This window comes from Pelecanus crispus, chromosome 6, assembly GCF_030463565.1.
Source record: "Pelecanus crispus isolate bPelCri1 chromosome 6, bPelCri1.pri, whole genome shotgun sequence".
Classification (NCBI taxonomy): Eukaryota; Metazoa; Chordata; class Aves; order Pelecaniformes; family Pelecanidae; genus Pelecanus; species Pelecanus crispus.
The window spans coordinates 50,702,017-50,723,784 of NC_134648.1; the positions used below are offsets into that span (position 1 = coordinate 50,702,017).

At 35.5% G+C, this 21,768-nt stretch overlaps 1 protein-coding gene across 1 annotated transcript in view; it reads right to left on the minus strand.

Moving 5' to 3' along the window:
• Positions 1-21,768, minus strand: part of CEP128 (centrosomal protein 128) — a 127,213-nt gene that overhangs the window by 89,982 nt on the left and 15,463 nt on the right. The window contains exons 7-11 of the mRNA XM_075712880.1: positions 20,935-21,051; positions 10,905-10,991; positions 9,359-9,433; positions 7,975-8,107; positions 6,093-6,253 (exon numbers count right to left, since the gene is read on the minus strand). Coding sequence (XP_075568995.1) covers positions 6,093-6,253; positions 7,975-8,107; positions 9,359-9,433; positions 10,905-10,991; positions 20,935-21,051 — 573 coding nt within the window. The remainder of the gene's footprint in view (positions 1-6,092; positions 6,254-7,974; positions 8,108-9,358; positions 9,434-10,904; positions 10,992-20,934; positions 21,052-21,768) is intronic.

Below are 21,768 nucleotides of genomic sequence, written 5' to 3' on the forward strand. Positions count from 1 at the left end.
TCTGCAGGCACCAAGGACAGTGAAGAAGGAGGGGGAGGAGGTGCTCCAAGTGCCAGAGCAGAGATTCCCCTGCACCCCTGGTGAAGCCCATGGCGAGACAGCTGTGCCCCTGCAGCCCATGGAGGTCCACGGTGGAGCAGATATCCACCTGCAGCCCGGGGAGGACCCCACACACGAGCAGGTGGATGTGCCCGAAGGAGGCTGTGACCCTGTGGGAAGCCCACGCTGGAGCAGGCTCCTGGCAGGACCTGTGGACCCATGGAGAGAGAGGAGCCCATGCTGGAGCAGGTTTGCTGGCAGGACTTGTGACCCTGTGGGGGACCCACGCTGGAGCAGTTCATGAAGAACTGTAGCCTGTGGGAAGGACCCACATTGGAGAAGGTCATGGAGGACTGTCTCCTGCAGGAGGGACCCCACGCTGGAGCAGGGGAAGAGTGTGAGGAGTCCTCCCCTGAGAAGGAAGGAGCAGCCAAGACAACATGTGATGAACTGACCACAACCGCCGTTCCCTGTCCCCCTGTGCTGCTCCAGGGGAGGAGGTAGAGAAAGTTAGGAATGATGTTGAGCCCAGGAAGAAGGGAGGGTTGGGGGGGAAGGTGTTTTAAGATATAAGTTTTATTTCTTATCATCCTACTCTGATTTGACCGGTAATAAATTAAACTGATTTTCCCCAAGTAAGTGACAGTAATTGCTGATTGATCTCCCTGTCCTTATCTCAACCCACGAGCTTTTCGTTATATTTTCTCTCCCCTGTCCAGTTGAGAAGGGGAGTGATAGAGTGGCTTTGGTGGGCACTTGGCATCCAGCCAGGGTCAACCCACCACACTAACAGAACAGTTACAGGCAAGTAATCTTTGCCATTTTGTCATTACCTGCCTGCACACATGTCAACATTGCGGTTGATTTGAAGCAACCCTTTACAACAATGAACATCTAGAGGTCATCAGAACCATCTTAAAGGACACAGTTTTCATTTAATGACTGGAAATAACAATCAACAGGGTCAGTAGAACATACCTTGCTGATACCCCTATCAGGCAAACACTGTTCAGAAAATAACTGATTTCTAGTTTTTGTGGAACTGTACTATCAGCAGAGAGTAAATAGTTAATGCAACACATAAAGCTCCATTAAGCAAGTTACACTACTATATATTTTAATGCCTAATTTTGGTTTTATGAGAATTAAGATAATTTTGATAGTAAGAAATAATTATGCAAATTACTGTTGTCATTGGAAGAACATTGTACTTGGCAGTGGTGGGCTATGAAAGTATGATCTTGTGGTTTCATTTCATAGTCGTGACCTTAGAAACTTAAGCTTTTAAATTTTTTTTAAACGATCTTTACAACTAAAAATAATTGGTAACTAAGCTAGATGCATAGCATCACATTTTTCAATTTTAGCATATTTTCAAAAAACATTAGATTTAATATACAAAATTTTATAAAGTAAATACCATGTGCCTATTGTTCGGAAGTTTGTCAAGACCTTCAGTCTTCAAAGCCACCTATTTTCTCTTAAAATAACAAAGTATCTTGCATAGAATGTTTATACATGCATCCTACTATGGATGCACATATGGTCAGTCTTGAATGTTAAAATAACACCTGGAATAAGTAGGTACCCCTATTTCCCCCCCATGTTTTATATCATTTGTACACAGACATCTGTAGGACTCTCAATCCTCAGTTTCCCTTCAGCTTTCTAGTCCTCATTTTCCTCTCAGGCACAGAATCTCAGTTGCAAAGGGCATTAAATATGCATGCAGACAATATGTCATAAAATGTTATCATTAATGTAAGGCACACAGCTTGACTGTTTCCTTTGCAGAGCTGTTTGTATGCACATTCTACTGCAGCCGTGGCCAGAGCAGTACTGAATACAAGTTCAGCACAGGCTGAAACTCAAGTAGGGGCTGTGTCATACACTGTGAGGACCTATTCTGGTATTATAATCAAGTGTTGTCTCTTCTTAGTCTTTACACAAGACAATTCTGGGTCCCAATTTTTCTAACCTGATTGATTTTATTGGTGCATTTTCATAGTTCCACAGCTAACAGAACCAAGGGGAAGGTATTCAAATACTCATGTCAACTCATTTGCCACCAACATAACATCAAATACTCTCATCCTGGCTTTAATATCAGAAGACTTTTTTATAAAAGAGAATTATGTTCATGGAACACTTAAAAAATATCATTAAGATCAGTTACTAAATCCTGGGGTACAACATATTAATGCACTAGAGATCCGAATGCAAATACTATTTTCAAAACTGATTAAAGTTTGTATCAGCCCTCAGACTGCAACATCACCACAGACATTCCAGTTGACAGGCTCTGGCTAGAGATGTCACAGAATAGAGGTGATTAACAAACAAAAACAGATGCAACATTTGGCCCAAGTAAAACAGTTGTGCATATAGTTTTCTACATACCCAACATCCCAATATGTAATCTAGTTTTCAACTTTCATAAGAAACTGGAGGGAGAGAAAGAGGCCAACATTTTCCAGTTAGAGCCTAGTTATTTGTCCGAAGTGTAAATTAATCACCAAAGGCACTAAACATGCGACTCTGCCACCATTCTGGTACCTCGTGTAGTTTGGACTTCTAGTCCCTAGCTTGACTACACGTATCATACTTTTGACCTCCATTTTCAACACCTAATTTAAAAATAAAATCACCAAAAACTGCAAAACGAAATTCATTCTAGGTATAGAAAACACAGTGTATTCAGCGCAACATTCCTTAAAACTTTTATGAACATTTAAAATGCAAGAGAGGATCACTCAATTTGCTACAATTTACAGAACTAATGCACAGTTATGTGCAAACATTCTATACTGGTAAGAATACAGGAAGCCACATTTTACCTCAGCACAGTAATTACATTAGTCACCTAAAGTAGATCTAGATGTATTTTTCTCCCTCCTCTCTTTTTTCTGTCCTGTATCTCAGCAGTGCAGTCACCAGATTCTAATGATAGGTAATCATGCTGCTTGTCATTGATACCATTTCCAACAATGCTATCCAAATTATGCACCCAATTATTTCTCTTACTAATTTTTCCTGAATGCGGAGCTCAGATATTGATTTATTCATCACAATGTGATCTACATCTCTTGCCAATCATATTGTATCTAACCACCAAGAACCATTAATCCAGAAGGTTTAGATTTTTCATGCAAGCGTAAATTCTGTGAATGGAATAATCAAAGAGTCATATATTTAATCAGTCAAGAAGTGTATTCATTCAGTAAAAGGTATATTGCACAAAATCAATTTCTTAAAGCAATGCCTTCTCCAGATGTTTCCAAAGCTTGAACTGCTACTTGTTCTGGCAGGTAATGGTTCATGTAAATATAAGACTCAGCTAAGACAACTTCCGCCCCCACCCCAGGTTGATATGTCATTTTAGATAGAAACTTTATCAAAGTGAATAGCATCCATACATTTTAAATCTATCTGTAGCACTATTTCATCATTTGAACTCCATTGACATGGCAATACAGGCTGGCCTGCAAAGGTATTGATTTCTCTTATTTTGTAAGAATATCTTTTTAAATTTAGAAAAAAGTGTTACTTATTGATTTTCAGATATCTTAATTGGCTCATATAATGGAAATAATTAGCTAACAGTTTCATCTTTAGAAGATGAAAAAGCTATAAAATGAATTTTAATAAGGATAAGTTCTTCATCAGTCTTTGTAACGCTGAAAGACTTGTATTACTGAAGAATTCTAATCTTAAACAAACCCATCAATAACTTTCCCTCAGAAAATTTCAAATATTTTAACAGACTGACTGTCTGCTGTTACACTCTACAGGACAATACTGTAAGGCTACTTTGACCTAATTAGAATGAGAAGTAATTAGTAAATCAAACAATTTCACAAGCATAAGAGTCTAAAAATGCCTATGGAGAAACTAGGGTATTGCATCTTTATAATTTGTGCACTTTGTTTATTTCTTAGCCATAATAGTCAGCTATAACGTCCCTGTACCTATATAGTTCCATGCAGAAAAACGTATTTAAGATAATTGCATACATTTGCAAGATCTTACAGAAGCATCCTCGGGTAAACTACAGCAACTGAAATAAAAATTTTCTCTATTAAATTTAAAAATTAATTTAAGTTCTAAACATGAGTTTAAGAATGTGATTATAATCTTTTCCATCCTCTCCATTTTACATCCTATTGTGAGTTTATGGCAGCTGTCAGGGACTAAATGTACAACACACACAACTCAAATTGTTGAAAACAATGACATTTAAATAAAACAAAACAAATTTCTAATATCACATGTACACCAGAGACAAGTGCGGTTACATGCTCCCCACTAACCAGAGATAAATTACACTCAAGTCAAACATGACTGGTCACTTCCAACTGGGAATCAGACTATCTGATAGGAGCAGCTGTTAGAACAGGCTTGACAAAATGCTTTGTTAGTAAGTAAGTTTAGAAATTCACATCCTTGCATTCCTTGATGTCTCATTAAAAGAAAAACACACTAGCTATTTTCCTGTTACTGCCTCTGTAGGAGAATGGCAGTGGGAAGCAGATAAGAAGTACAAAGTATTTTCTGTTGCGATAATCAGGGAAGTCAAAGATTTCTAACTCAGAGCAATGACAATGCAGCTGAGCACTCTTCCATCAGTATTTTCACAGAGCAGGAAATTAGTATTAGAACATCATTCTGACCCTCAAGAAAGCATGTTCTACAAGCAGAAGTTTAAAAAAAACTGGTTTTCTGTGGGTTTTTATCCCATTAACTACTGCCACCAAAGTAATTGGAACTTCTCAGGCCCCACAAAACAAAAAACCAGCATGTTTCAGGTTAGTCTGGAGTTGTACTGGCCAGCTAGAACACAAATGCTGATGGGCATCAGCAAATGAGTTCTGCTTGCCTTATCCTCTATAGGAGCACTCTAGGTCTTCTTAAACTTGTTCAATGACCAATTTTCATACAACATGTAGGAACTTAATTTGAGAGTTCAATTTTTTTTTTTTTTTTTTTTTTTTTTTTACAAGTGTAATTTGATGTATTAATTTGATTTAAATCGGCATAGAAGTTGACAAGGGAAAACAGCAGAAGTAAACGGAATAGTTTAGTCCTGTAAATCTATGAAAAGGACAAAAAAAAATTCCTACTTCTGAATTTCCAAAGTGATAGAACACCATTTCAAAGAAAAGTATCTTTATTAGAAGAATAAACAAAAAATACAAAAACCCCTGGCTTACTGAATGCCCCTATACAACAAATGTTAAGTACTTGACTACTGAAATCCCACATAGGGTTTTGAAAACATCCTCATTTCTCCTGACAGTCATGAAAAACAGTGGAAAACTGTTACTGTTCAGGGATCTTGCTACCAATGACAAATCGAGACAAGATCCAAAAATACAGAAATCTCCTGTCTTAAATGAAATGAGATATAAGGATGCAGTAGCCTTTTTGTGTTCAAGGTAGAAGTCTTCTAACTAAATTTCCAGTGTCAGAGACTGCTGTTATTGTTTTCACAGAGAATCACTTTATATAGTATGTGTTTACCATAAGTAAGAATGCTGATACTTATTAATATAATAATTAATTATTATATTGCATCTAATTGCTAAAAAAGAGCGTTATGATCTATTTTTGTTACTCTACTGCACTCTTTCATAGAACAGGGTATCCCAGCTTGTTTAAAGTTAAACTTTAGTTCTGAGGCATGATGGAATGGGGAATAAGGAAGTAAATACTAACTTATAAAAGTCATTCCAGAAACCATTATTAATGGTAACTGCCGATAAAACCAGATCACCTGCTCTTTGCACATGGGAAAAGGTAATCCAAGTCATGAATTCATGGGCAATAGTAAATATCTTTTTTTGTTTATTAATAAGATGGGAGAGAAAAACCTCTGCAAGCTCCGATCACCTTTCAAAGTTACTTACAGAATAAACTATGAAGAGCATGACGGTTACTCTTAGTTTTAAAGGTTGCTCCCTTATCTGGCATATCACCTACATTAAACATACGGGAAATTATTTTAAAACAAAACAAAACAACAACCAAAAACAATCAACAAAAAAACAGCTTACCTGTATGTGCATTACAAGCTGTGCTTTCTCCTTGTCCTTACGCTCTATGCATCTCTTTAGTTCTTCTACCTCAGACATTGCAGCATTATGACTCAGCTTTGCTTTAAGCTCTAAAATATGCTTCTCCAGTTCTTGCTTCTCTCTCTCATATCTTTCAACTACTATAAAATAGAGAGAACAGAACAATAGGCCCAGTAGAAAGACAAACTTGTGGTAAATTACTTTTTTCTCATTTCCCTTTTGGCAATTTTCTTCTCTACTTGAGACTATTCTACAACTATTTATTTTAATCAAAGTATCTGTGAAAATGACTATACCTATATCGTAACCTTTTACCGAATGAGACCATATTTCTGATTATCCAGTCATTTTATGGGGGTTTTCCCCTTTTTTCTCCCTTTCCCCCAAGAAAAAGAAAAAAAAAAAACCACCATAAAATCCAATAAAATAAAATAGGATGGAAGACACAATGGGGAAATTCTGGTATAAAGTGAAACTTGGCCACAAACTTCAAGGCCAAGATTTTATCCCACCAGAGTAATACCTCCTGATTTGGAAGTCACACTATCTGTGAATTTTATGTCCGAATCCTACAACTACAATAGAAGTTCTTGATGAGAGTAAGCTGTAAATTTCCTCAACCAGAAATTTAAAGGTCTTTAGTCATAAGCAACTACTAAAAGAAAAGAAAATCTCTGTTTGTATTCTTCCAACACATCTTTGAAGAAACAGAAATAACACAGTAAGGAGAAACACAACTGCATAAATTATATAAATGTATGTCTATATCTTAATAGCTCCAATACATTTTTTTCTTCATATTTTTACAACAGTTTTGATTTATAATTATAAAACAAATGGAAAAATTAAAATACGTTTTCATTAACATGAAAGGCGTATTGTTTCAAATAAATTCACTTTCAAGCAGGTGCATTAACATGATTGGAGAAAAACTATTAAAATTACTATTTCGTGTTACATTTCTGAAGCTAAGCCATGTACAAAATCTAGCCATTTTCCAGTGCTCTGTATGGGATTTGTAAAACGGAGTCATAGTCCTATTTTAATAACCAAGATAATTCAGCAGCTGAAGTATGAAAATATAAAAAGAAGTCATTAACCAAACCAATTAAACATTCACAGAGACACTGGACTTGCAGTCACTATTCCTCTATTATCTTGAGTAATACATTTCTATGTTAATAAGGAGAAAGATAAAGACTTTCTCTAATGCCTTTTTGATTATGTTTGAAAAGTTTAAATACAGATAGATAACTAACAATGTAGTGAAGACCTTGCTAAAGTGGTAATTTAATATGCAATTACATCTTGAAATTGTTTAAAGTATTTTTCTTCTAAATATAATTGTTTCATCTCAAATTCTAACATACTGCAAACAGAAGCCCTGACTGCATCATACTGGAAAATTTTCCTAACCTCTCTAGAACATGTTGTTACCCCTTAGAAATTCTACCAGAAATTCATCAGTCTTACTAACCAGCTACATAAATGACTTTTGCTATGATTTTCAAGATGGCAGAATTTAAACTGTAATGGACTGAAATGTAAAATTTCTGAAAAATTATTTAAAAATATTTCAAATATTTTTCTTCTGTAAAAACACTACTTTGCTGAAATTGTCTCTGATAATCTTCATTTGTTTTAACCATGCAAATCATGGTATTTTATCCTGAATTTTAACTCTAACTGCTATTTATTTGTTAATATTCAGGTGCCAGTACTTACTAACTTAAAGCTGAGGAGTTAAATGGCTGGTTTTGTTGAAACAGTAGAAGAATTAGACTGAAACTCAAAGACAGAATTAATATCCAAGCTAACTAACCAATTTGCAGGTCTCCAGAACAAAATTTGAGAGTTGTACCTGTTCTAATTCTCCTGTCATCATCTTGTACATCCTGGTAGTTCTGGCGGTGCATAGCAACATGGGAAATTTGATGTTGCAACTCTGCACGGTCATCTTCTGCTCTCAAAAGTTGGGAGCGAAGATCCTCAATCTAAAATGCATGTACATGTATCAAACGTTTAATGAAAAACAGAATGAAAGAGTAAATAGCATACTTCTATTAAACACTACAAAAACCAAAAAAGACCATACACAACTAATATTTATAAATAAATCTCAAGAGTACTGCAGATGGTAAATAAAAAGACAAATTACTTCCTAATTATAGGCCACAAAGTGATCATTCAAAATTAAAGGAAACATTTTAATTTGTGTTGACCACAGATGAATATTATTTTCTCTAGACCAAACAAAATGCTACCATTTTATACGTTGCAACTTTCTTTTTACATTGCTAGTGAAAATAGCTATACAAATTTAATAAGCAATATATTTTATTTAAATTCTAGTCATTAAAAATACAATGTACTGATTCTTAAGAAACAGGGACTTTTTACATTTTTCCTTTCTATCATATAGAGTCTAGCACTTACAAAGATTACATTGTGTACAGGAAAATAAAGAAAATATGACATACTAAAATTGAATTGAAGGAAAATAGCTCTAACTCATATTATCCATATGTGACATAGCAGTATAACCCATGCTCAGTGAGTTAAATTCAAAACAGTAATACAGCCAACTCAAACTTCTGCTAGATACACGTCAAACAACTAATGTTAACAGATAAGTATGCCAGTTGCCCCCTCCCTATTTATTTCAATCTTTTTCCCCAGCTCCTCTGAAAGAAAGAAGGATTAGAAATGTTTAGGAGAAAGGACACTTCTAAAGCTATAACCCATGTTCCTGCAACTTCTAGATTTAATCATATGTGCATCAATAGGTATTGTTTAGATGACACTTTAGATAGTTTTTCAGGTGTTTGTTTTTTATATATTTTTATCACAAGTTAGTATACAATACAGCAAATACTTCTAGGCCACTGGTTTATCTGAATTCACCAATTATAGCATGCACTTTGCATAACAATAATTACTAACATAGAAGTTGTTCTAAAGCATACTATGAAGGGCAGTGTTTATCTACTTAAAAAGTACCACAACTACTACCACTACTATAATTATCATATATGAACATATATACATAAAAGTTTGGAAAGCAGAAAAAGTATAACAAGAGCTCAGTCCGCATATTTTAGACTCTTAAACCTGTCTTTCTGTATTCTCTTTCCTCCCTTCCCAAAACAATGTTATCAGAGTATGAGATAGGAAGATTAAGTAAAAAGACTCAGACACAGCCTAATATGAAAACCTTGGGGTTTTCACCATACCAAAGCAGTTACCTGATGCAAAAGAGCTTCTCTACTGCCTTCTGATTCATTCAACTTTTTCCGGGACTGCTCCAATTCCTGTTCAAGCTTTCATTACAGAGGATGATGAAGAAAGAAAAGCAATGTATGCATCATAGTATTTTAACTATTTAATTCTGGCACAAATTAATCAATATAAGCATCTATTTAGAATGAGATATAATATACACAATATCGTTATTTGTCCAAAATTTTAAAGCAAATCCTCATTTGTACTAAATCCCTGCTATATTTATTTAAATTACATAAGGAGAATTTAACCTACAGTCTATAATTTTTGTACAATATTCTACATCACATGAAGATACAAAGTGGTATATATAATCCAAAACAAATAAGCACAAAAGCAAATCTTTACTGGGTTAAAAGTAAAATAGAGGAAGATAAGCTTTTTTAAAAAGTTTCAAAAACATTGTCCCTGGATTTGAAACATACTTTCCAACTCAAATTAAAATTAACAATGACTTAACATTTGAAGTCACCTTTGTTACATAAAGATGACATGCTTTGGTAGAACTGGTAATTCGTAAATTCTGTGCTTTTTCTGTGTTGTGCAAGAAGATGTATTTGAATTATTCTGGAAACAAGACGACTGAAAAAACTGAAGTCCCAGAATTTCTTACAATTAGAACTTTTCCTAAAAATATAATATTAAGGGCATTTAAAAATGTTTAATCAGAAATAGTCAAACTGATGACCATTTAGAAAAAAACAAAAAAAAGGCTACAAGATATTTTCTGACTTTTACCATAAATACTTCAAAGATCAAAGATCCACACGGAAATAAATATAGCTTTTGACAGCAGAAATTGTTATTGCAGAGATAGCAATCTCAAAGAGGATGCTGAGAGGCTGGCAAATAGGCAAAGTAAACAGGACCAGCATTAATGGAATGGAGAGAGTAACATAACATAAAACACTACATAGATGGTTTAGCATAATGAGGTATAATTTTGAAAGTATTGACAAAAAGGCTAAACTTGATGTAAGAGGGAAAAAAGCTAGAAAAAGTGTAATATGGCCCTAGCATCCTGCCAGAACACAAATATAAGAAATCTTGTTTTCTATGAACAGGAAGAGAGCAATATGTCAACAGATAGTTCAGTAGGAGTAATTAATAACAATGGTGCAAATTAACTAGCATTTGTTAGTTGCAGGAATGAAGAAAAGCTGCATCTTTGAGCTGCTGCAAGTAAGAACAGCAGACTACGCATAAATTCAGAGACAAATCAGAGAAAGAAATCAAGGATAATCCCAAAGTTATAACCTTGTCCGTGTGGCAGGATGGAAGAGTCATTAGAAGTAACACACTATAACTAAAGAGCACTGAAGGAAAGACAGAAGTTCAGCATAGCTATATTCACAGTGCCTCTGATGCAAAAAAACCCAAATTTGTTATCTTAAGGAGTAAAGAAACTTTTATCCTCCTGGTTTCTCTGAAAAAGGAAGCAAATGCTGTAACATATGACACTATAAAGTTATTTAAAACCAAACAAGAAAGGAGAAAATTAAGTCTTACTTGGTTCTTTTCACTTTCATATTTCACAAGTTTATTTTTCATGAGTTCTTCTGTTTCATCTGCTTTAGCATCTTGCTTCCTTAAAGCCTTTAGAGGGGAAAAAAGATATTGTGAACTTCATTATAAAAGTTATAGAAGTCTTCTTTGTAAGTCTGTTAAAATGAAAGAATCTGCTGATATATTTAAGAAAGAAGATCTAGACAAATGCTTTCTATGTCTAATATTTCCATGTGGAGCCAATATATATCATTATGAAAAAATAAATGTAAGTCTGTGCATAAACACACCCATGCATAGAACAGGGCCAAATACGAAGTAAAAAATACAGCAAAAACCTAGCACTAACATCCTTTCAATGTACAGAGCTCCGGACACTCAAAGCTGACCCCAAACACTTTGAGATGAAGGTCTAAGAGGCTCAAGAGATCCCCTACAGATAAGCTATGAACATAACAGATGAAAAGAATACATTCTCCAATATAAAATATGCATGATATGAAATACAATGCACTGTAGTAAGGAAAACACTACCATAAGGTTGTGTTGGAAGCCAAAAAAAGGAAAAAGTTATTTTTATCTGAATCTGGACAGATGCTTAGAATCACAGTATTAAGACAGAATCAACTGAAACTTTCCTGATCAAAAGTTACTGACATTGATGTGCTCTACTTGGCAGGGGGGTGGGGCGGAGGGTGGGAAATCCATGGGGACTTTTCCTGTCACCCCCTAAAACTGAAGTGTCTAAAAACATGTACATTCGCTAAAGCATCTTGCAAAAACTAAACTGCCTTGAACACCAGTTTCAAAATCTTTTCCCTCTGCAAACCCACACTATTTGCACAACATAGCCAAATCACTGGTAAAGGAATGCATTAGACATCACAGACATTAATGACACATACAATTTGTAACATACACAACCCAAGTCTGGATATCTCAAGCCATAACAATGTCATTGGCTCATCTTAAATATCACTTCGAAACACCAGCTGAGAGAGATCACTAGCCATACTGATAGAATTTGCTGTGAATTTGAGTAACTGTATTAATAAATCTTGTTTCTTTGCTGTGCAACACGACCAAGCAGTTTTCACGCTAGCCACAAATCAATTAGAGACCTTAGCATGCACCTTTTATTTTCATCCGGTATCATGAAGCATAAGTACATCTATCCTTCCACCATTACTTGCTAAAACTACAACAGAACAAAACCAGACACACATAGCCTGTACAGAAAGAAATGTCTTGTCTTCCTGAGCAGCATTTGTATTTTACATTTTAAAGGAATATCTCCTTAAATCAATATCCCTGAAATTTGCCCCTATAATTAGCGCAATTCAGTTTTTGAACATTTTCTCTTCACTGTATACTGGGGAACGATTTCACTGTATGATAACAGAAGGCAAGACATTAATCAACCTCAGTGAAGTCAGGCATTCAGCTTTAGAAACTTTGCTTTTAAAAGTAGGTTTGTGGAGAAAACAAATGGATTTATATGATTATCTCAGTCTGATATCCTCACCTCAGTAAACGTAAGTGTTTCAGTATAGTTTGGACTGCTTGAACAGTTTACGCTATAAACTGAGATTATGGAAGATATTTATCAGAACTATGCCACTGAAAATATTATGCTACATAAAGAATTAAGCTTTTAATCTTACTGACTCATAATCAGATACCATAAGACTGTAACATATTTAAGATATTTCTCTAAGTGTTCAGTACAGATTCAAGTCTATCATTCCAGTCAACTATAAAACTCAATGCTGCACACAGACCTGACACACTCCCATTTTACTCAAAAAGACTCACGAGAACTCCCAAAAACCTACATTAAAAAAAAAAAAAAAAAAAAATCAAAGATGATCATCACTTCAGTTAATCCATTACTGAATGAGGGTTTTTTTTCTTTAAATGACTATAAGTACCAGTTCAGAACAGCCTATTAGGGATATATGATGTGTACTAACTACAGTTGAGCTTAATTTTTACTAGCAAAGTTAGAAGCTCTGTTGTATGCAGCCAACCATATGCCAATCTTTTTTTTTTTAGCACTAAATTAGTAATTAATATAGCACCAAAAATGCATGTTTTAATGTGCAGATTTTGGTAGAGATGTCAGCATCATAAGGAAAACGTTAAAGCTGCGCTGGAATTAGAAATACTAAGAAAATTTTCAAAGATTTCCTTACTGAAAGCAAAAAGTGTGTCTCTGCATCAGTAGTACATCCTAATCCCCAGAAATTAATATGCCATTTCAACTTATCAGCATCAGTGAATGATATTTAGGCTAGTAAATAGCAATAACTTCAAATAAAAAGGCAGACTTTCCTATCACTGATAGCACAAATATGATGTTCAGTTTTATTTTCTGTATATTGTAAAAATAGCCCATAATAATTTCATTTTTAAGAAAGAAACAGTTCATATATATATCACAGTTCAAATAATACAAGAAGAATGTGATGTTACAATAAACTAAACATACCACATATGCACTGCTTCAACTGTGAAACATGCATCTTTCCAGTAGGTGCTAGTTAGGCAATCAGTTAACCAATCAAAATGTCATTAAGAAAGGGAAACATCTGGTCATCCACAGCCAAACAAGCATCAGCTGTTACTAACAATTCAGAAACTACATAGAATCGACTTTTACCTATCTTTTCTCTCCTTCTTATACTCCTTTTTAAATAATTCTCTCTCACTGCTTTGTGCCACTCATTTTTTCTCCACTAAAGGTTTCTCTATGTAAGGCTTCTCTTGGGAAAGGAAGGGCTAAAGAAAAAAAGTATCATGTAAAGATCCAACGGATTCTTTGATTTCATTTGTTGCCTCCAGAGAAGGATTTGGGTGAGTGAAACAGTCAAAATGGGAACTAGGAAGGGGATGCTGAGGACAGTGGTTCCAACACACGCTCCTCCCTGATGGCTCCCAAGCAGCAGGCAGATGCTGCCCAGGAGAGCTCTGCCTGGCAATGCTGAAGCACCAAGGAACAGGCCTACAGTCATTAGGATTCCCCTAATTCAGGATCCTCCTCTTGAAAGCATTAATGTCCAGGTTGGCCAGGAGGAGGCTGACGAGGCCTTAGAGGGGGCAGGCATGGAGGAAGCCACAAGGAAATGGAGAACTTCCATGTAAAGAGGTCTTCACAGCATGGTTTCGGGATGGACCAGCTAAATGTTACACTGCCTGCCTACGTGGTCAGAAACAGGCTCTTGTCCTTGACATGCTAGAGGAACTTCTGATTTGACCCAGTAGAGTAATTCTTACAGGTCGTTTTGAAGAGTTCACTAGCATAAGACAGTATTAGAATACCAACATACCTGGTATACCCCAGCTCAGCATACCTCATCCATATACAGTATATTGAAGCCCAAAACTTTGAGTAGATAAAATAATTTACTCCCTGCTAGACAGATATTTTTTCTTATATATGGGGAAAACTATGTGGAGGCCTCTGTAACAACAGTTCTCAATCTTTGCAACTTTTGAAAATCTTCCAATAGCAAATCATAACTTTTACTGCAATTTAAGCCTACTAACTTTTCTTAGGGTTTGGGTTGTATTTGGTGTTTTGGGTTTTTTGTTGTTGTTGGGTTTGTTTTTTTTTTAAAATAAAACCAAATTATTTGAAAGTAACACACAGACCACAAACTGAAATTTGCTCTTTCAAAGTGAGACTGATCAGTGAATTATATTCATACTAGCAGAAATACACAAGCAGACCAACCTCACGCTATATTTTAAAATAAGGTAAAAATGTACCACATCCTAATCTGAATGAAAATTCTTTCCCTAACTTGCTATATTAGCAGCTAGCGTGGGTCCGAGTATGCCACCTAGACACACCAGCCAGGCATTTAAAGACAGACTGCCTAGCTATGTCAGTGACAGATATGTATGAGACTTGCTCACCTTCCAAGACAGACTCAGATTCAAACTACAATCAAAACAGAAATCATTAGCCACAGGTGGCATAGCACAGAGCACAGGGGCAAGTATCAAGGACGCATTAAAACATCCAGATGGCTTAGAGCATAGATCAAGCTTATGTTTGTCTAAAAAGATCACAGATAAAGACAAGCAAAAGGAGAATTTTCAGTAATGCTTTTGACCATCAGTCTACCCCACTCTGTTGGAAAGTCCACCAGCCTCTTGCACTTCACAGTATGTGCACTGGGAGGCAAACAGAATTTAAGTATCCAGTTGCACAAAGAAAAAGGAAAAAAAAAGTTTCCTGTCCTATTCAAGTTACTAGCTTAAGGCATAACTATAGTTATTGCCTTACCACAGTCAGTGGGTTCAAAACATTCTATAAAGATGATTCTGTTCACCTAAAAAGTGCAAAGCATGAACACAGGCTCATTTCACTAAAATCCAGGAAGCCAAGCACAGGAATTAGTAAAGCTACCCAGGACACCAATGCACATAAAAGCTCTTTAAAGACCATTTTTAAGAATGATACTTGACCTTGTTTAGGAAAATGGATGCATAAATGCAAACAAACAGTACAAGGTGACCATGTCTTCATGTTCAAAATAAAGCATTGAAGAGTCTCAAAATAGTTTTAGTTTACACAACAAATATATTTTGTTAAAGCAACCCATATATACATGTCAGTAGCACTGGCAAGATGAGTATTATTTGTTCTCCTTTCTAATCAGAAACACATCTGTATCAGCAATATAGAAGAAAGTGAAGATGTATGTTTTGCATGAATTTCTTTGCTAATTGCAATTTTCTAATTTGCAGTAATTGCTGTTTAAACAGATAAACCAATACACACTAAGTTAAAAGATACATAAAAATGTAGAGAAAATAATTTTTATCCACCTACATGCAGCACATACAGACTACAGATTCAAAATAATAATGCAAGTTCAGATGTTAAAGATGCAAAATTTTATAAGTCAAACTTTCTTTATGGTCAGTATACAACTAGATATCATCTTTGTTAATAATCAGTATATGATTATAATAATAGTGCAATACAACGAAAAAGTTTGCACATCACACAAAAGACAGACAGAAAGACAAGGCAGACAAGAGAAAGACTGAAACAAATGTATCATCATGTCCAGTTAGACCCTGAAAATATATAATTTAATAATTGAGATTTAGGAAGATGATTCTCTTAAGATGGTAAAATACTGACAAGCAGTGGTCAGTTATGGGCACTGCACTTTCCTTAAAAATAATAACTATTAACATTTAAACCTCACAAGGTTTCTTAATTAAAGCAACTACTGATCAAATCCAAAAGTAAAATTTTATTTTGTTTGCTTTGAAATCTATAACAGGCAAACTAATGAAAATTGTCTCATTACATAGTCACAAATGCTTTAAATAGCATTTCTTAGTAAATCATTCAGGCCGTATTAAATGATAGGATTTCAGAACTCAGTCCAAACCCTATCCTCCTTCCAGAAATGTTACTTGGGAAGCATCTTGGAGAAATAAGAGAGGACAGAAAAAGACCTTAATAGAACATTACATCCACGCAATGATCACCACAAGACTGAGGCCACTGACAGAGCTAAGAGCCCATCTAACTCATAATTCAAATTACAAAGGACAAGACACAGAATAACAAACTAAAAAGCTGCTCTTAGAAATTACATAGAAACATGCTTCATCCAAATAACAATTGCAGCAAAATACTTAGTTATTTACTTTATTCTCACTAGGGTATGCAAAAGTACACAAAGCAATTCAAGTACATTCTTTCAAACATTCAGAAACTTAAGATACAGAGATACACACCAGGCCCTAGGAACATTTATATGTTATAAAGACTACTTCTTGATATATTCCTCAGTACATACTGTCCACATGCACTTCAAGCTCTCAGATGGAAAGCCTTCTCTCCTAATCAGTGTCTGCAGGAGGCATGTCTACTCTTCCTTCTCCTCCAACATATTGTATTTGTATAAATGGAGGACCATGTCATCGCAGTCCTCAATCCCAGCGTTATTAAAAGAAAGGGGCAACAGAAGAGGATGGACAATGGAAGATAAGGGGCAACTGCCTATTGAACCTCAAAGAAATTCAGGTTAGTGATAAGCAACATTCTGTTCTTAATGGACTGCCCACACGCATATTTACGTGGGTGAATCCAAGTACCCCACTCCAAATGGAGCAGGGACCAAAAAATTCCAAGACCATCACTATCCAGGTCAGTATTAGTATTGCAGACAAGTATCATTAAAAAAATTAGAAAAATGAAACCTAAATCGCTACCGTCATCTCCAAGCCTTCTTGCACAGAACCAGCACAGATATTTATTAGAGTTTACTGGCTCAGGTTTACCCCAAATGTGTTCATGCTTCACCAGTGAAGGACATCTCATTTACTGGAAAGCAGTTTGGCTGCTTCTTCTGATACTCCTGATACTTGAGGCCAAATATAAGCCACCACAACAGGAACAGCTGATTAAAAAGCCAAGCTGCAGAAAAAAGCAACTAGCCTCTCCCTATGTTGATTGTGTTAAGAGTATTTTCATCTACAATGTCCCCTAACAATCTTTGAGTGAGTACACACTTATAGGGATGCACTGAATGAAGAGATCCACCTATTTCAGTAGCCAGTCCTCAGCATCATCCTGTATATCTCATGAGAGATCAAAGGAGTGCACTGATGAGACTCAGATTCTCAGACTTGAGAATAGCATCTGCCATAGTTGAGTATCAAAGCAGCATGAAAGAACGTATTTCACAATAAGGAAGAAAACCAGCAATGTCATATATTGTGTTAAGAAGTTGCTGTTCTTAATGTACAATGTAGTCACACTTCAACTATAAGGTAGTCAAGAAATAAGTAAGCTTCCACATTGGGGTCTCTGAGAAACTCTGTTTTTGAAAATTCTCTTACCTATCAAGCAATCTTTGTGGCAAATGCTACCAACAAGTGATGGGTGATCAGTAAGGAAAAAGTTAAATGACATCAGATATTTTACACAAAATGTAATGATTCTTATCAGGATTTTTTTTTTTTTTTTAAATATTTACCTTGTAGGCTTTGCTGAAATTGCCTACTTAAAATATAGGATATTAAAAAAAAAACCCACATAAAAAGTGGTGTCAACTATAGAGTTTATCTAACAACATTGCTCAGAGATCTTTAAAGCCAAACTTAATTTTGTCTGTAGTACAGAAAAATAAAAAATACCTTAGTAAAATACATCAATTATGTTGATGCAAATAAGGAACAAATCAACAAGAAGCCAACTACTACTGAGCTTGAAAATTCATTGTTGAAATAACTTTTTTAAACTATTCATGTTCATAAATTCCAAATGCTTCATAGTCATGAATCACATTACACATTCTATGTGGTTTGCCATACTGAATCTATTAATCTGTAATATCACAAAGAAAAAAAAAATTGAAAAAAATCAAAAACCAGAAGCTCAAAAACTCGAATCTGCTACACCCAATTCTCAGACTGTTTTGGTGTTGGCATGTTTTCCCGTTTGTTTTTAATTTGAGATTAGATCAGTTCTAAACTTTTTGCCTACTTAGACGTTCTCATATTCCTATTTCTTCTATAATTCATATTTTATAACAAAGTAGTTTTCTGCACAAAGGTTTCCCACACAGCAGCCTCTCAGGATGACAGTACACAGAGGCAGTGTGTACAGGATCCAGACTATTTTTCTCTCAAAAACAAGTGTTTTTCAAAAGCTAGGGCGCAAGGTGGTCCAATTTGCCAATGTGAGAGCTAAAGATTGCTTAGCCAACTGTTCAAGAGATGTTGAACCATTCCTGATAAATGCAAACACCATCCAGAAGCGAGACCATTTTCTACCTAGAGAAGGACAAATTAACATGAATGTTCAATGGGGAAGGAAGATGGGACAGCTGCATGGAAGCTTGTAATAAGGGTTTGAGATCTAAGGACCTTAGCAATATTGGAGTCTAAAGACATCTGGCATGTAGGAAGTTGCAACTCTGTCACAAAGATGTTCTCCCAGCTGTTATGACAGCTATGAGAGAAGAAGTAGCAGGAAGAGGTCATACTGTTTGTTGCTACTGGGAGTGTAATAGAAGTTTGTTTCAAGGGCGATACTGTCTCCATATTCCACTGTAATCTGTCAAAGACTGCCTAATACCTACTGAAAGAAGCTCCCTTCTATGCTTGTCATCTGACACCACCAGGTTCTATTTTGCATGTTAAAGGTTAGAAGCTCCTGAAAAATCCATAATTCATTGCAACAGGAGTAATCAGTATTTTCTTAGGATTCCCAAATACAGTGACAAGAGTCCAAGAAATCCAGAGTCATGACTGAGATCAGCCACCCAGAAGGGCTATTTGGAGATGTGAGCCCATGCTTGAGAGAGTGAAGATAATCACCAAGAATGTAGCAGCAGCTATGAATGTATGGCGTATGGAATAAGCCTGTTCCAGTCAGAACTGGCTCTGAATCTTGGCTTGGGCAAATTCCTAATAGTAAAAGTTTACCAAGCAGACTGACAGGAGTTGAGCTTTCCTGTAAACTGAAAATGAGGACTACATATCAAAGTTCTGAACAGTAGTGTCAAAAAAATCTTTTAAATAGAAAGGGGCTCCTTAGGAAAAACGATTTCCACAAATATGCATGAAAAAAATAGAATTTGCAGGAGAAAGGATTAAAACATCTTCATCTACAGCTGAACAGCTTAGGAGAATGGAAGGTTAGGGATGTACTTAGTATTTAGTATTCATTTTGCATGAAATTCAAAAGAAGATCTACTAGGAAAAAAGGTATCCAGATTGAGGGTTCATGATCACATAGCCAATCACATGAAAGTCTTTGAAATGCATTTGAATTCATTCACTTGAATTCAAGTTTTCCTTCTAAGGAAACCATGGCAGTGTCAATGTATCTTTACAGATACAAGTCATTATCCCTTTAAAAGGATAAAAAAAAAAAAAAAAATCCTTCCAATCTGCAGATAACTCAATCAAAAGACACCATCTCATTTCATCAAGCATCCCTCTACCAGACTGAAGGCACAACCAAAGAATCCAGAACTGGACATAGCCATATTAAAGAGCAATGAAAACTGTAATAAAGCATTCCAGTTCTTTTCACCCACTAGGACATCAATAGGGGGAAAAATGAAACAGTAACTCTTTCTGAAATACTAGCAGAAGCACTACAAGCATTTTGATAAACATTACTTTTTATCTATATCAAAAGAGCATCTTAAATATGACCTCTCTGAAGATTCTCTAGCCTTACCTGAAATACAAAGCATCAATCTAAAATAAGGTTCCCCAATATCACTGCACAGTATAAAACAACTGCCTTCCAAAAAGCATGTATACTGTTGCTAACATTAAAAGTGAAAAACAAGGAATTGCACATTTCTTCTCAACTATAGTATTCTATTGCGTAGTTAGAGATAACATTGCAAATCATATCTTAAGGGGAGTGAAATAAAAAGTTACACTATGTTAAGACACAGATTTTTCCAGATAGCAGTAAAATCAGAGATGTATTTTTCATACATTTCCTAAAACAAGCAGGAAAAAAGCTACTAGCTGTCTCCAATTTTAATTCAGAATATAAACATTTGTATTTGTCTTCTAAACAATATTTTCTACTTCATCAGATAGCGCAGAACGAAATGGTTTGAAAAGCCATGAAAAGCTGTCTGGCCACTACAGTGCATTTGATTGCTTGTTGAAATAAACTGTTCATTGCAAGCAAAGTTTACATTTTAGAAAACAAAATGTTTTGAGACAATCCTGCTAATGACTCGCTTTTGTTTGTTTGGTGTTTGACGGAGGGCATAGGAGGTGTGTTCTTTTAAGGAATGTTTGTTCCAGTTACCAGAAAGGTCTAAACATAGACAAGACAGTATCATGAAGAACAGAGACTGTACATACCATCTGGTCGCCAGAACAAGCAGAGCTGGACTGATACAGTTAAAAGAATGTGCCAAAGATATGAGTACTTTTGCCAGTTTGACAGGTACAGGCTCACAAATGCAGCACATTCCTAACTTAATCCTGAATACATAGTAAGTTTTCATTTGCATACCTCTTGTAATTGAAGAGACATATGTCCCAGTTGGTCCTGGCGCCTTTCTACAAGCTGTCTTTCAGCACGCATTTCTTGTTCTAGCTCCTGAAGTCTTCTCTCTACCCGTTCTGATACCTTCAAAAGGAAAAAAAAAAAAAAAAAACCCACAAACAAAAAAACCCCACACCCTGCAGGTAATTAGTGTATCTTTTACCACGTATTAAGATAACAATGGCAAAAAGGTAAATAGAGTATGGGGCAGAAAGAAGAGAGAACACAACGTTTATTTTATTAAATAAGGTTTAGAATGGTGTAGAAAATAACTAAAGTTATAGCAGTGAGTACTCCAGAAGTACTCAAGCAGGAAACTGACCTGCTATCTTGCTAGCACTATCCTCCTTTAGGTATATGCATATTTTTCTCTCTACAGTGGTGATTCTACTCAAGTGCTAACTATCTCAGTATCAAGCTTGGTGCAGCTTAACCTGAAGCTGCAATATAAAAATCTTAGCTTCTCTGCCACAGGCCTGATTAACATCTGGAGAGTCATTTCTTTCACATCTCCAGTCTGTAAAACAGACCAATGTTTGCCTCTCTCATGTTCTGAAATTTGTGAGTGAAAAGTAGTAAACAAGAGCTAAGTACATGAGAATGACTGTAACATCACAAAATAATTACATCACTTTAAGACTTTTTCCCAATATTTTGTGAATCCATGTGTGAACTAATACAAATAACACTAGTTATTTGTTAAAGCAATTTGAATTATAAACACGATAATTCATCCTTAAACTACAATACCAGGACTACTTTATTTTTTGCATTTCAAACTGCTAGCAGACAGCACCCTCT